The 17,189-nt window shown below is 37.8% G+C and overlaps 1 protein-coding gene across 1 annotated transcript in view; it reads left to right on the top strand.

Annotated features, from left to right (window-relative positions):
• Positions 1–17,189, top strand: part of LOC134680093 (lachesin-like) — a 110,434-nt gene that overhangs the window by 57,718 nt on the left and 35,527 nt on the right. Inside the window, exons 3-5 of the mRNA XM_063539133.1 lie at positions 7,616–7,749; positions 11,764–11,949; positions 12,132–12,324. Of these exons, the coding sequence (XP_063395203.1) occupies positions 7,616–7,749; positions 11,764–11,949; positions 12,132–12,324 (513 nt within the window). The remainder of the gene's footprint in view (positions 1–7,615; positions 7,750–11,763; positions 11,950–12,131; positions 12,325–17,189) is intronic.

Consider the following 17,189-nt stretch of genomic DNA (forward strand, 5'->3'; position numbering starts at 1 on the left):
TACCCGCTAAATATAAAACAACATGGATGCACCCTAGGTCCAAGCACTGGCACTTAATAGACTTCGTAATTGTGAGGCAGAATAATACTTCCCAAGTCCGTATCACTCGCGTCATGCGAGGAGCTCATTGTTGGAGTGACCATCGGCTTGTAGTTACTAAGTTAAGACTGCGTCTTCACTTACCTCGTAGATCTCAAGGAGTGAAACCTGAGCGCCTAGATGTAGGGAAATTAGAAGTTCTAGAAAGTAAAAAGATCTATGCTCAGGCAGTCACTAATGCGATTCAAACTCTAGATTATGACAGTGGTGACCCCATTGATACCTGGAATTTGGTTTCGTCCAGAGTAGTCGACGCCGCCTCTCAGATACTTGGTGTTAAATCTTGTAGACGTGAGGACTGGTTTGACGATAACGACGAAACTCTGACTGAAGCACTTAGGAAACACCGGGCCCTGTTGCGTTTGAATCGTAGTGACCAAGCAGACGCAGTCAAGCAGAATGGAACTCTTCTTCGGAGAAAAATCAGGGAAGTAAAGGACAAGTGGTGGCATGACAAAGCCGCGCGCATACAATGGCTTTCTGACACGAACCAGTTGGGTGCGTTTCATAATGAGATCCGCCAGCTTATTGGTCCGATAAAGCGAAGTTCTGTGCCGTTAAAGGCCTCCGACGGAACTCAACTTGTTACCAATAAGCTTGACGTGCTCAAGAGGTGGGCAGAACATTTTAACAGCTTGTTAAATATTGACCGTGCTGCAGATATGCAGCATATTGACTCGATACCAGCTCTGCCTACAGAACAAAAACTGGATGAGCCTTTGTTATTGCGTGAGGTTGTCACTGCCATACAACAACAACAAAACAAGAAAGCGGTGGGCGTCGACAATGTACCTGGAGAGCTATTAAAGTACGGAGGGACAGAGCTTCATGAGGCGGTCTGGAAGCTGTTCTCTAAAATGTGGGACGAAGAGCGAGTACCTGCTGACTTTCGAGTCTCTCGCATCTGTTCCTTATACAAGAACAAAGGAGACCGCGCTGACTGTAACTCCTACAGAGGTATATCCCTTCTAACTTCTCCGGGGAAGGTTTTTGCCCGTATCCTACTAAACCGCCTGATGCCGCTATCGGAAAGCATTCTTCCTGAGACCCAATTTGGCTTCCGGCCAGATAGAGGCACCTGCGAGGCTATTTTCTCTATACGGCAACTGCAAGAGAAATGTAGAGAGCAAGGTCAACCAATGTATCTGTGTTTTGTTGACCTAGAAAAAGCCTTCGACAGTGTGCCTCGCGAAGCTTTATGGGTGGTTTTGGCGAAACTGGGATGTACAGAAAAGTTTGTTAGAATGGTCCGGCTATTGCATGACAACATGCAATGCTGCGTAAGTGTCAAGGGCGAACAATCGGAGTTTTTCTCTGTTAGCTGTGGCGTGAAGCAGGGCTGTGTGCTTGCGCCCACTCTATTCGCCTTGTACTTCGCCGTAGTAGTTCGGGAGGCACTGCAAACTTCTTCTGATGGCATTCGTATTCGCTATCGCACCGATGGTGACATATTTAACCTAGCCCGGCTAAGAGCGCACACCAAGGTGTCTCACGCAGTCATAACGGAGATGATGTATGCAGATGACTTGTGTTTTGTGGCCGAATCTCCAGGTGCTCTACAACAGCTTATGTCGAGTCTAGATGAGTCATGTCAAAGATTTGGCCTAAAAATAAATGTCAAAAAGACTGAAGTTCTGGCACTTGACATAATTGCCAATTCCCAGATTGACATTAAACTCGGCCGGGACTCGCTTAAGCATGTAGAGCAATTTAAATACCTGGGTAGCACTATTACAGCCAAGTGCCACCTTGACAACGAAATAAACTGCAGAATAGGAGCCGCTGCAGCAGCGTTCGGGAAACTTCGTTCCAAGGTGTTTCGGTCCCACGACATAAAGCTCTCTACAAAGGTTGCTGTATACATGGCTATTGTCCTGCCAAATCTCCTTTATGCCTCAGAAACGTGGTGCGTATATCGGAAGCATATTCGCTCATTGGACAGCTTCCACCTAAGATGCCTCCGCGACATTATGGGCGTCCACTGGTCCGACCGTGTTCGGAACACGGAGATCCTTGGACGTGCTGATGTCGCCGGAATAGAGCCTAATGAGGCGACAGCTACGATGGAGCGGTCACGTCTCCCGCATGTCCCAAGATCGAGTCGCGAAACGCATCTTCTATAGCGAACTGCAAACTGGTAAGCGAAAGCAAGGCGGACAGTTTCTGCGGTTCAAAGATGTGTTGAAGCGGCATATGAAGAGAGCTCATATAGACCCATCAACATGGGAGACACTAGCTGGTGACCGTCCACAGTGGAGGCATATTGTGCAGACGCAGGTGCGTGAGTTTGAAGCCAGGCGACGCACAGAGCTCGACGTTAAGCGTGACAAGCTAAAGGCCAGACCACCTGTGGCCATCACGTACAATTACGTCGGAGGGGTGCTGACATGCAGCGAATGTGGCCGCACATTTGCTGCAAGGATTGGCTACGTCAGTCACCTGAGAGCGCACCAGCGACGCTCTCAGCTGTAGCATAGCAGTCGCTGTAGCCGAAAACGGCTAGGAGGAGATGATGAATACATTTTCAGAATCGAGCCGTAAGAATAATAATGATAAAGAAGTTAATTCATGAAGTAGTTACGAGTGTCCTCATCCCCGTGGCGCCTGTAGCATCGTAGTTGTTAGGTACTGCTGCAACGTTGATGCGGCCGGTGGACATCACTGTCAATCTCATTGATAAAATGTTTTATGCTTTAACCATCAAGGGTTAGTCCGCTATCGCTTTCATGGGGTCAATAGGTATATTGCTTTAATGGCGATATCTTAAAAGGCTAAAATAACAATAAATAATCTATGATTTAAGACACGCGGCCATTAATTGACCTACTGTATTTTTATCTAGCCCGCTTTGGCGACATTTGCACTGGTGTTTCAATTGACCGATTCGGCTAGCCACACACTACTGCTCCCAAGTATCTACACCGAAGTGAATTGTGTTTACAATTTATTTTTATTCGACGAACCATTTCGGTGTGGAGGCTAGTGCGGCCAATCGATGAACGAAAGTTCTATTCGTTACGTTACGTGCCTTTTTGTTCTTTTGTGAAATGCGCTGTGTTGTTTTGATTCTTGATACCCTAGACTTCACTGGAAAGTATACGTTTCTTGGTGTTTGCTTAGTACACTTGATAGATTTTTCTCGATTTAAAACCAAGTTTTATGCAACAAAGTTATGTATGTATCTATTTTTTAGGGTTCCGTACCCAAAGGGTAAAACGGGACCCTATTACTAAGACTTCGCTGTCCGTCCGTCCGTCCGTCCGTCCGTCCGTCCGTCTGTCACCAGGCTGTATCTCACGAACCGTGATAGCTAGACAGTTGAAATTTTCACAGATGATGTATTTCTGTTGCCGCTATAACAACAAATACTAAAAACAGAATAAAATAAAGATTTAAATGGGGCTCCCATACAACAAACGTGATTTTTGACCAAAGTTAAGCAACGTCGGGAGTGGTCAGTACTTGGATGGGTGACCGTTTTTTTTTTTGCTTTTTTTTTTGCATTATGGTACGGAACCCTTCGTGCGCGAGTCCGACTCGCACTTGCCCGGTTTTTTTTAATACACAACATTTGGCTATGCGTTTAAACTCGTGAAAATAATAATAGTGTGTATTTTTATTATGTAGAAGGCAAACAAGCATGCGAATCGCCTGCCTGGTGGTAAGCGAGTAGGTACCCACCGTTACTTGTTAAATAATAACAAAAAATAATGCTTTATGATTTTCCCACATTGCTCATGTGCTTGTTATCAAGGAGTTCAAGTCAGCTTGGTTACCTAATCCAAATAATGGTCATTATATGGCTCGATATTAACTGGCTCTTGATTATTCTGGAGACCACAGGCGTAATACCATGTCTAAAACGTCAAAAGATAAGGTATGTAGGCATCATCTTCTTTCTCGTAGCAAGATAAGACGCCGACTCAGGGTTTTTGAAACACCTTTTAACGTAATACGAGATTAAGTACCATTCAGCTCAAGTTAATTCCTAATTCCATGAATAACATCACACAATCTACTTGTAAATGTAGATGCGATTGAGCTACTAACCACCACGCACGTGTCCACGCAAACAATTCATGGCTCCTCTACACGATGGGCCAACGCCGGCCACTCCAAGGGACGCATTTATGCGTTAGAGGGAGCAAGTGATATTGCTATCTCATTCTACCGCATGGCTGCGTCCCTTTGAGTGGCTGGCATTGGCCCATCGTGTAGAGGAGCCATCAGAGGCATGATCGCCATTCTATGGGCAAATAGATAGTCGTCACTTCCGACACATGTTTCCTGGCGCGACGCAGGGAACTGGTCACGTAGAATATTGACGCCTCGAGCTATCCATTCGCCGGTAACCTACAGTCACCCAATTTACAGCATATTATGTAGGTGCCGCTTTGTAAGATATTTTTACGCTGAAAAACACTTTTAGCTCTTTTATACTCTATCCATCTATATTTTTTTTTCTTTTTGTTTTTGGAGAACGGTATCTCACGAAAAAGTAAAGACTAAATGCTTACCTAATCTGCTTCGAGACGTTGCTCTAGGTAAAAGTTTCGTATTATAGCCATTAACTTTTAAATAATTAAATATGTAGCAAATAAAAAGCGTCTGGCATATAAGTAAGGTGCCCATTGTTTTACCTCTACCCTTGTTTTGTAACTTTACTGACTTAATTTTATAGGTATGGAATATAAAGAACTGTTACGTACGTTATAGGTCTTGAAATAGAACTACTTTTTCCCAATGAATGCACAGTCAAAGTTCCAAATTATATTATGCGAGTTAGTAAAGTTTTCTTTAATTCGCATTCCAATTTGGCCGTTAGCGAAATAAAAGCCAATGCTTATCACGTTACCGGAAAATATAGTCGATTCGTCGCCAAAGTTGCTGGTTCTCCATTTATGCAAATCGGTAACGGCGCAGCGGAGCCGTCGGGAGCAAAAATCACTTACCGGTTCAATAAGCCGGCGACACCGTCTTCTGGGTTGTCATTTTTATAGCGTACCGACCGCGGGCGGGACGCTGAGACCAACCAATATAAAAATTGTCTTCTATAAAGCGCAGTTCTTATGGTTTTTAAGGTCACAATTATACGGGTCATTTCAATCGAACGCTGCCTGTCCGACATGTTCGTTGAATAAGGTACACCTTATCTCATGGAACATGTGTAGTAGCAATGTAGGTAAAACTGATATCAACATTAGCTTAGTACCTATAGTCAAACAATTTAATTTCCGACCCATTTCGTACCTTGTCACAGTGGTAATCAATATGAGAGTCGATATAGACCTCATACTATTGTCACTGTGACAAAGTACGAGTACAAAATGGATAGGAAATTAAATGTTTTGATTGTACATCCAGTTTTTCAAAATTACAGGCATATATCATGCAAACTTTATTCATAGAAATAATTCCTTAAATTGTGATTCGGATGAACGTCCGATCGGATCATTTTTGGGATCCAACCTATTCTGGCATGTTCAACTAAAATAACGCAGTATTCAGTAGTAGGTACACTAGCAGCTCCAAGCGTCCATAGAATACGATAACTACTTATCAATGATAGGCTAGTTTTTCACCACGCGGTAAAAATCCAATTCATAACCAGGAATGTTAATTCACGATCAGTTTCCATCACGTCAATTAGAAAAGTTAATTTCGTATTGAATTAAATTTCTAATTGAGGATTTTCCACTAAATATTACTCCAAACTAGAATCCTTAACATACCGTTTCATTAATTATTCATAAACGGCACACCTCAGTATGTAGACTAGCTTTACTAAGCAACTCACGTACATACAATTTATGTATTTAGGCAAATGATGATATCGCTGACTAAATCAGTTTCGCATCAACGACCCGAAACGATTCACAATGCCTCTATTTCAGGAACCAATCCATAGCAGTTCTATTTAACTAATTAATTAAATCAACGAGCAATGATGCGAACATTGATATGTGATTTAGTCAAATTGGACTATGCTATGGTAAATTCGGCTATGAATATTAGAAAGCTGACTTGCAAATACATGTACTTATAATATAAACTTTGTTGAAATTTTGAGCCAGTAATATTGTACTCGGATGTAGTTAGTACGATATACAGGGTGTAATCGTTAAGTGCTTACGGGCGATTATTTCGTAAATATAAAAGATAACAAAAAGCGATTAATTAAAATCGAAAGTACATAGGCACGTTGCCCCATGAGTAAAATTACATCAATAACTTCTTGAATAATTACATAATATTATTTAGAATTATCCAAAATATTATGTTTAAACGCTCCCACATATTTAGTATGACGTGGATTGAGACTTTAGTTTAAAAGCCCTGTAATTTGACGACCGGTCTGGCCTAGCGGGTAGTGACCCTGCCTGCGAAGCCGATGGTCCTGGGTTCGAATCCCAGTAAGGGCATTTATTTGTATGATGATACAGATATTTGTTCCTGAGTCATGGGTGTTTTCTATGTATTTAAGTATTTGTATATTATATATATCGTTGTCTGAGTACCCACAACACAAGCCTTCTTGAGCTTACTGTGGGACTTAGTCAATCTGTGTAAGAATGTCCTATAATATTTATTTATTTATTTAATTTAGCCTGTATCAATGAAAGGTAATTCAAAAATTGTTTTACTTTAACTTAATAATTTAGCCTATATACGTCCCACTGCTGGGCACAGGCCTCCTCTTAATCACGAGAGGGTTTGGGCTATAGTCCCCACGCTAGCCCAATGCGAATTGGGGACTTCACATACACCTTTGAATTTCTTCGCGGATGTATGCAGGTTTCCTCACGATGTTTTCCTTCACCGACAAGCTAGTGGTGAATATCAAATGATATTTCGTAGATAAGTTCCGAAAAACTCATTGGTACGAGCCAGGAATTGAACCCGCGACCTCCGGATTAAAAGTCGGGCGTCATATACACTCGGCCACCACCGCTCTTACACTAGGTAACACAAATAGTTCTACTGTGATACTCGTATTATGATGGAACCTTCCATATACGAAACCCTACACTGAATATGACCGAACATTCTCTTTTATTCTGAATGCTACTGAAATGAAAATAGACTGCTATTTTGTGCTATACTGTTTTGATAGTTTTTCTCATAAATAAACTTCGGTACGGGTACAGGGGCCCGATTATTGAAATTCGACCACTCGATTTCGTGTATTTCGTTAAATGATATCTCCACTACTAGGCGTTTAAATTATATTAATAGAACTGAAATCGAGTGATCAATAGCACTAGATTCCAAATTTCGATCGCTCGTATTTCAAAAATTAGCATTCGCCGTTTTCCACCGAATTTCGAGTGACGAAATCGAGCGATCGAAATTCAAAGGTCGGCCCCCTGGTCGTGCTTGTCTACGTGACTGCGTGATAAAACGGTATCGGTCACTTTAAATCGCACTCTGTTAAAAAGTGACGGATATTTTGTCACGTGGATAAAGCTATCTATAATAGGCCTGCTGTATGTTTAAATGCTTTTTTTTGTTTCAGCTCTAGGTCTGGAACCGGATTTCATGTTTCCCCTTGAGAACGTGACGATCGCCCAAGGCCGAGACGCGATGTTCACCTGCGTTGTGAATAACCTAGGCGGTTATAGGGTGAGTGGCGACTCCGCCACTGCCAGGGTGTGTATCAAACCGAATCAGTCCAGCTAGCCACTTCATAGAGGAGCACCTCAGCACCTTTGGTTTGAGATCTATAATAACCTTACACCCTGTATACTTTGGTCAAATTAAAACCTATGATTCAACTACCTTCGAGTAGTTTTATAGCCCCATCAACGATTATATTTCTTATTTACAATTATGTAATTTATAGAATTACATTTTGAATTACACTTAAATTAAAAATTGATATTATTTAAAAACTACGAGAGGGTATTTACGTTTCTTGTCTTCATTAAAGGTAAAAGGACAAATGAAACGCTACTTACTCGTTGTGCTATTTCTAGTAGGTATGTACCTAATATGCGCACAAAAGCATAAATATAATTTTGAAATTCCTAAAGCAAAACAAAATTGCACGTATATTTTAATAATTCTTTTAACAACGTTTCAACAACAATGCATGAAATTGGGTTTTTTAAATAATTTATTCCACTCGTTGATTGGACTAACATGAATTGGATTTACATTTTTCACACACTTATTATTACTATTTACAATTGAATTATGGATCTCGCCAAATAGTATTTTGCACTGACTCCTACACCTCTTGCACAGTTCTTTAGCACACAACCTTCTATGCACTTCTTCAGCACTAAGTAACGTTTGACACCGAACTGAAAATGAGAGAAGATCTTTTTATGAGAAAGTTACTTTCTTCCAACATACATAGTCTCTCCATTCACTAGATTATAAAGCTAAATTTAGTATTTGTTAACAAATTATCTACTCTGATAATATAATGCATACAATAAATTATAAATCTAAAATTACGTAAATAATATATATATTTACGACTGTGCCTCCAGTTTTCGCGAGTAGGTAATCTGATTTAGTAGGTAACAGACAGCTCTCAAAAATAAACAGTCGATACACGATAAAATTGGTCTCGAAGCTTAGATCTAACTTTAATAAGCAATTAAAAGTTACTGAAAGGAAATATGATGTTATGAAAATTGCAATAACTTATTCAATTTAGTCAATAGTTACGAGAATAAGAAATAAGAAACTTATATGATATTTATCCTTAAAAATCCCAGAGCAAAATATCTCCATACAATTTTTGTTCCCTGTCGAACGTTACCCATTCGCACCACTCTCTAGACCTATCTCTATCCTAGAATAGAGCAACACTAAAACTCTAATTGCACAATCAATTGTAATTTTGTCCGAAATAGCTTAGAGTTAGAACACACAAAGCACTACTTGCACTAGACACTTGACAATTGCACATAGAACCAACCCAAGAAAACAGCAGAAGCAAATTTTAAACTTTCTCAAGTGACAGCGCGACTGCTTCTGCTCTTATTCGAAATTTAAAGTTTTGCGATTTAGGATATACGATTGGAAAACCGTTGTAAATAACTATTCTGGGGGATATTTTCTCGAAGTGTTTCATAGAATAGTCAATTATTGATATTCAATGACAACGGTAATGAAATAAAGCTCACGAGTAAGAGTGACATTCCATTTCCAACTGCAGCTGCAATACTGTTCATTTTACTATGGAAACGCGTCGCTGTCATTGTCAATTTACATAGTAAAATGAACAGTATTGCAGCTGCAGTTGGAAATGGAATGTCACTTTATTAGTCAAATAAGTCAAAGTAAGGAGACGCAGTTATAAACTAAAATATTATAGCTTATAACGATACTTTATAAGAAATCCAGTTGATTTAAAAATAAACAAGTGAAATATTTAGTTTTCCGATTGTATATAAAATGGACACGATGCAATTTATTGTAACACAGTAAATTGTTGGCTTACAGAAACGTTAGCCTTCATTGCACGCCAAAATCAACTTCACAAAATAAGATGGTTTAATACACATACAACAACAAAAACAAATCATCATAATCACTTATTCTTTTGTGATGACTAAATACGAAAACATTTTCAACGTCTGCTGTATTCTTGGGTATCAATTTAACTTGCACCATATTAAACGTGTTTTGTTGACTAAAGAAAGTTATGGGAGCATGCTATGAATCTCACTGCACTTTTTCTTTTTTGTGTTTTTTAATTTAAACTGGACACTTTTTATGATAACTTATTACTAGTTATTACTACATTGGGTCCGTGCCCCATCAACTTCAAACAACTGCAAAAAAATAATTAAGGTTTACCCAAACTTTGTTTATCTACGGGATTTACATATTAAAACAGTCTCACTTAAGCAAATTAAAATGGATATAAACCTCCTTGGTCCCTATTCAATCATTTCGAGAAGCTCTCGCAGACTAGATATCCCAAGTGCCTGTCCTTATTCTCAGAGCGGTCGATATATTATTATTATACATAACAGATATTTTCTATACTAATAAAAATACTAGCAATATCTTTTCTACCAGTAAACCATAATCTTTTTAATGATATGCAAAATATTAATAATGGATCGAAATTTCAAGTTTTCTTTGTTGGAAAAAAAAACCGGCATTAGAATTACTATAATACCATTTACCCAAACTAATTATTTTTACAAAGCACCTAGTTTATTCGTTGTTATGAAAATAGGTGCCTAGCTTTAAGGGACCAGGGAGCAACAAGCTTAGCGATATCCTCAGGAACTCCTCGTATCAATATATACTTGCTCGACTAGCTTCTCCGTAAGTAATTACTACTCACAAGACACCGTCTGGACTTCTATTGAGCTCCCTCGTGCATACAAGGTCGACATGAATATCTTTGTAACTACATCTCTCTAAAGCAATTTGCTTAGAGAACCTCATCAATTTGAGAGTCGATCAAATAATTAAATTACGTTAGGGTTTATCGTCTGTATCATTACAAATTACACAAGGCGATATATAATCACACTAGTTTGGATATGCACCGCTGGTATGGATGGATTTGGAGTTCCGAAGGTGGTAAAATATAACATTTTTTTTTTTTTACGAAACAACTAAATACAACACTTCTTAATACTATGTTGATAATAATAAAAGGCAAACAGACAAGTTATTTGGTTGTTTCATGTCAAATCTTGACATTGTGATTTAGACATCTATATCAACTAATAATCACAATATCAAGCGGCAACGAAACAATCTTTTAATTCGTTAATTAAACAATTTAAATCAACAGAGAATGGGCTCACTGAAATTCACAATGCGATTAAAAGATTGTTAGACTCCGTAATTAGGTTTTTAATGTAAACATTACAGCATAACGTTTGTTGTAATGCTTCTGTTTTCTTTGTTTGTAATATAATAAATAGTTTATGTCTAATTTTAGGCACCCATTTAGTATCTTATGCACAAGCACTTATGATGAAATTGTTTATGATTGATTATTTTAGCGTGTTCAATAGCACCTCTTCCAAGCACTTATTCCTTGCACAATCTTTACTTGTTTCACATTAGTTTAAATTCTAACTTTAATCAAATAATAGTGGAAAGTTCTTTTGTGAGATAATAATTTAACAATAAAAACTGTTTACACGACATTTTGATAAAAATATATTAAAGTTTAAATTACAGTTTAATCCATTGTAGTAAAAGTTCATAACTAAATGCCATATTTCTGTGGACAATTTGTTCATTTTTTCGCCAAGCGCTATGCAGGAAATTAGCTTCTATTGCGATGTCGACGCTTTTGGTAAAGTGGGAGAACGAGGGGCGTTTTCACAGCGCGCCCGCAGCCTCATAGCGGCCACCAGACGAAAATGTAATTAAAAATTCCGAGAGTATTTTGCGCGGCGCTCGCAACAAGATAGTGCTGGTGCCGGAGGATCGTTGTCGTGACTACCTCTTGGGAACTATTCGCTTGTAATTAGAGTCGTTCCCTCTGAAAGTCTTCATTGCTTGTATTTTTATTGCGGCTAAAGCCTTGGCTTACTAATGGATGAAATAAAACGGAAACGTGGCATTCATTGACTGTTACTTCCACATAGGTACGAGTAATTACATCTTTTTTTTTAATTTACGCATTCCATGGTTACATTCGGATTTCTGGCTGGCGTTTTGGCGGATCAGGTCGCATGGATAAAGGCGGATACAAAGGCGATTCTAGCGATTCACGAGCATGTAATTACAAACAACGCACGATTAAGTGTCACACATAATGATTACAATACGTGGACACTTAATATAAGAGGCGTTAAACGAGAAGACAGAGGACAATATATGTGCCAAGTAAACACAGATCCCATGAAAATGCAGGTAATAATACCTCCTAAATATATGTTTCATATTTTTCATCAAATCACCTTTTATTTAGTAATATAAAATTTGGTACCAAATTAACTTGCAAAAAATACTAAACTTGCTAAATTATTTCTATAACTGGATTGTGTATTATATCTCTACTTTCTGTTCAACCCTAAAATGTTTTTGTCATATAGACAGCATTTTTGGAGGTGGTAATACCACCGGACATAATCTATGAAGAGACATCGGGTGACATGATGGTGCCCGAAGGTGGATCGGCTAAGCTGGTCTGCAAGGCCAGGGGCTTCCCGCCGCCGAAGATTCTTTGGCGTAGGGAGGATGGCGGAGACATCATTTCCAGAGGAGGACCACAGGGGAAGACAAAAGGTAACTTAGCATTTATTGATGATGTTTTTTTTCGTATTCTCATTCTAATTACGAGTATCATAATTAATTAGGATTGTTCATTTTTTTTAGACTCTCATTTTTATTTTATTTTCTGAAAATATAGGTTAATTTAAGATACCCATTTGAATGATTTAGTAATTTGTGGCTCGGTTGAATATTTATAATTTATTGAAAATATGAGATACGACTTCTCGTAAATTACATGTCGTCGGCTGATTAGGATAATGCACAAGCAACAACAAGCATTAAAAAAATAGTTGTCATTGTCAATTGATTGTAATGCCACCTGTCAACAATGTCAGTGTCACGAGTTTCTATAAATAACAATCGTCTGGAATGAAAAACTCGTTTATTTTGAATCATTAATTTCAAAATACCTACGCTATAAATTTGAGAAAGCTGATTCCAGAAATCTGCCTAAGTTATATAATATAACTTAGTTTTATTGGAGTATGTATCCATATAGCATCCAACTCCAACCATAACTTGGCTGAAATCAAGGGAGCAAAAATACAAATGTAAGTTACCTACATCATATATATTTTAACTGATTCGATTTGTAAGAAGATTGGATTCATAAAATCGTTACAAGCGTCCATTGCTAAAGGTAGGTAGCTTAGCACCCAGTGGGTGCTTTCTGCCGGCTTGTCACCATTGTTTGGATATTGTACTACATACTTATACTACTATATTAGGAACATGCCAATTTTGCTAATTATATCCTATTATTTCAGGTCATCGTGATTCCTATTTAGATACAGCTGTGAGATATGTAACTGCACTTGGGCCCAGAACAAAGTTGAGCATTTTGTATTGAAACGAACGTCATATTAATTATTAATCGTCGTAATACTTTACGACCGTAAATAATGCCTGGGAACAGAGTAAATAACAAACCATACACTTCTCTTCTGGATGGTCAACAAGAAGCCATCATTGTCAGATGCTCGTGCAGAACATGATAAACATACATTTAATGTAAAGTTACTATTTTTTTTGGAAACATATAACATATTTCCCAAATTAATAAAAAAGTAGGTAAACAAAAACATGTTTTATTATTCACAACTCTTTATTAAGTCTTGTCCACCATGATATCAGCAGCTTGAACTGCAACATGTACCTGGAAATTAGAAATTATATCTTTTTAAAGCAGTTTCAGGCTGAATTTTGAGTATGGCTATGTATTCTTGTATATTCCTTCTTTCTAGTAGGCACCATCTCTGTTTAACGGTTTGCCTTTAGATACTCTGGCTACATTACCACAGAAAATAAATAGATACCACGACCCTACCAATAAATTGAGCTTTTAAATACTTAATTGTAGTAAATTAATATTAATTTTATACTTACATCAACGTGATTCTCACAGCAATACTGTGTGTAACACGTGAAGTAGGTAGGTATTCCAAGTTTAATTCACGGCACCATCTTTCACGTCGTAGGTCTTCGTGGATTCGAACTATTATTTTTGTGAATCATTCCCACACATAGGAACAAGGTTTTCGATATATTATTAAGCAATGAAATCTACTGTTTAGGTATTAATTATAAATCAAATTGTAACAAACAAGCGCAGCGGTTTAACTGAAAAATTTTGTTATGACAATCGATGACAATGATAACTTTGACAATACGTGAGTGACGGATTTATTTACTATGGTTCGATAACTTTTATTATGCAATGACTTTACATTCAGCCCAGGAGAAGGTCAAACTAAGGTCATAAGGATATTTGTTGAAATATCTTCAATCCTCAATTATTATATCGCAGCAAATGTCGGAAACTGTTTAAAAACCTTATATCTCGAAATGGTTTTCGAAATAGAACATTTGAAAAAAAATGAACAATCCTAATTGCCATGTATGAATTCGCCATATTTTCTTTATATCGTGTAAATTTTTAGAATATGGCATTTTAACTAGGGCATATCGTAACTACATCACGAAATGCCGGACTGAAATCGTCACGTAAAATTGTATGGAGTACCTAATACGTTTTCACAGGAAAATGCTTGGCTAAGGACTATTACGAGTACGTACGTCACGATAAACTGCATTGTGGTCGTTTATTTCAAATCGCAATATTGCTTTCAGTTATCGCCCACCGGTAGGTGTTTAATGACTGATGCGGGAATAAACATATCACATATCACTAACTATAGGGTTCGTCAAGTTTAGAAAAAACAAAAAATATTATAATAATAAAAAAGTGGTCACCATATAGCGATTGCTCGCTTCACTCAAATTAGCCACGTTTCACGTGCTCGAAGTGTTTGCCGGCCGTATCCATTAAATTTAATGAAGCGTGCACCCAACGTTTCTATTTACTAAAACTGCAAATATTGAGTTCTCTCCTCACTTCAATAACGATTGAACCCTCTGTAAGTGTTACGTTTCTTTTCTTATAACGCATTCGCATTCATTATTATGTATTGTACCATGACAAACCCGCCCAACAATTTCGCCACTCATTTATCAAGGGTATTTAAAAATAGCAAAGAAGGTATTTAGTAATGAATCTAGGAATATACTTAAATCCAAGAACTATTTTTGTACCTACGTCACGTCTGTGAAGTTTTATTAAATAATATTGGACAATCTTAGAAGCCCAATTTATAGAAGTCCATAATTTTATTATACCTAGGTACCAATATTAGTGTAGGTATATTGGTACATTTATGACGTGTGTTCCGCCGTAACGTCAAAGTTACTGACCAGATTTTGTGGTTTTGGTATCAAACGACGCGTAGCGTAGTTATAAAATAACGCAAGCGACCAAAATATTTTCCTAACTTTTTGAAAACAGTGGCCGGTTAAAATTCTTCTCAAACGTTTTGAAAATATTGACACTGCAAGGCTGCTATCACGATACTTCACATATTCGAACATGAAACTCCCCGCATTATATTACACCGCGCTACCCATTTTTAATAATGGCAAGAGGCCCAAATAAATCACAGCTTAAAATATTCACTATTGAATCTTAGTAGTAAATCGCGGCACAGCGTCTCGTGAATTCCTATTACCATTCAACGCCCTTTCTAATCCCACCGGATTACCACTAGACGGCCCGGGAATAATTACTTACTTCCCTCCACATTCGGCCGAGATACCTAAAAGGGTTATTGAATTGACAAATTAAACAACGCAGTCATTTGTATTGCTAAATTTTATTGTCCCTGTTTTCACAATTGAAACAATATTCGCGCGCATTTTAACTGTTTGCTCGGCACTATGTGCGACTTGTTTGTTTACAAAAATGTAAGTAATCATTGCTTTTTTCACATTGTTAAAATAGTGATTGACAATAAAACGAATGCTAGAATTCTAGAGCTGTGAGCCCAACTAACTAAAAGAATCAATGTACCTACCTACAAACATATGAAACATATTGCATAAATATATTAAGATGTAGAAATAAATAATTATTACATAAATGTAGCGGCCCAGTTTGTGTTGTTTTTTTTTATCAAATACGTATATGCAAACATGACCAAAAGGCGTAGGTTCCTATTTATGTGTAGAAGCAATCGTAAACTAGTGTCAAGGTGATTAATCAATTGGTCCCACTTAACCCTCTGTTCAAGCCTTCACTTGCCATCAGTCAATTCATTAAAGGAAACATAGCGCCACCCATAATGACTTTCACGACGGAGCGGGCGCTCCATACAAACCTGTTAAGACAAAGTGCACTACGTCAATTCATCTTTACTTCCACGCAGTTCAAGTGCTCAATGAGCTACCGCTATTCATTTCTTCATCAAATTAACAAACCGCTCGTCAAAAATCGAAAACTTTCTAAATAATTGAAAAGGTATTAAGGTGAAACCTCGCCCTAACCTATACCAAATTAACTGGCATCAATAACAATCATCAATTTGACTGAAGAAGTCTAATTAAAGAAGCCGTTACAAGTTACCTCCATAAATCTGAAGTGAAACAATACAGGCTATCCATTACGTAGGCGATGTTTCTTCAGAGAATATTCCAATGAGGAAAGTTCGAGGACGTCGGACTCGAGAAATATAGTTTTTCAATGATGGCGCCGGGCATTTTCAAATTTGTTACAGTAAACTTATAGGAAACTTCCTGTTAATAAATCAGTTTGGAGGAAAAATATTATCTTGGAATATTGCAAGTCTGTATAAGTTTATAGGTTTTCACTATTGTTTTACATAAACCGGATAATTTACATTGTCGCTGTAGCTATAACAATTTTTGTGAACTAGTTTTATTGCAGTTTTTTGTTTAAAAAGCCCCGAAGAGTGAAAAGGTTAGACTAACCTATACTTTCTTAAATAGCATGTCATTGAACATCATCCTCAATTTATAAAATCGAAATGAGCAAGACTAACTTGAAACAAAAATCCTTCGCTCCGCTTGATAATTATTCCCTCGTTGACAAAAAGTAATACAAAGACACCTTTCACGAATCCTCGGCGAATAATAAGCGGAATATAACAATAATGAGGACAGTAAACAGTGGTGCCCAACAAAGGGGTATTATTCAAAATCTGCCCTTTATTGTTTCTCATAAAACATGTTCTGGTGAAAACGGCGGCGTGTCGCGTGCCTATTTGTTTCATGTTGTACAGCAAATTATGCAGATAAGCGAATGAATGGCGGGAACTTACTCCGAGACTGATGCAAATTAACTCCAGCATCCTTCTATTTGACGATTTCATCTCTGCAGAGCTTAGAGCAGATATTTATAATATCTCTTATTATACGGCCCCGACACTATCATGAATACTGACATTACTTTGAAGGAATGAAGTTTTTAGTGATAGTGTAGGGATTGTCATGAAGGAATGACGGCAAGTAATGAAGTTCATTTTAAT

This window comes from Cydia fagiglandana, chromosome 3 (genome assembly GCF_963556715.1).
Source record: "Cydia fagiglandana chromosome 3, ilCydFagi1.1, whole genome shotgun sequence".
NCBI lineage: Eukaryota > Metazoa > Arthropoda > Insecta > Lepidoptera > Tortricidae > Cydia > Cydia fagiglandana.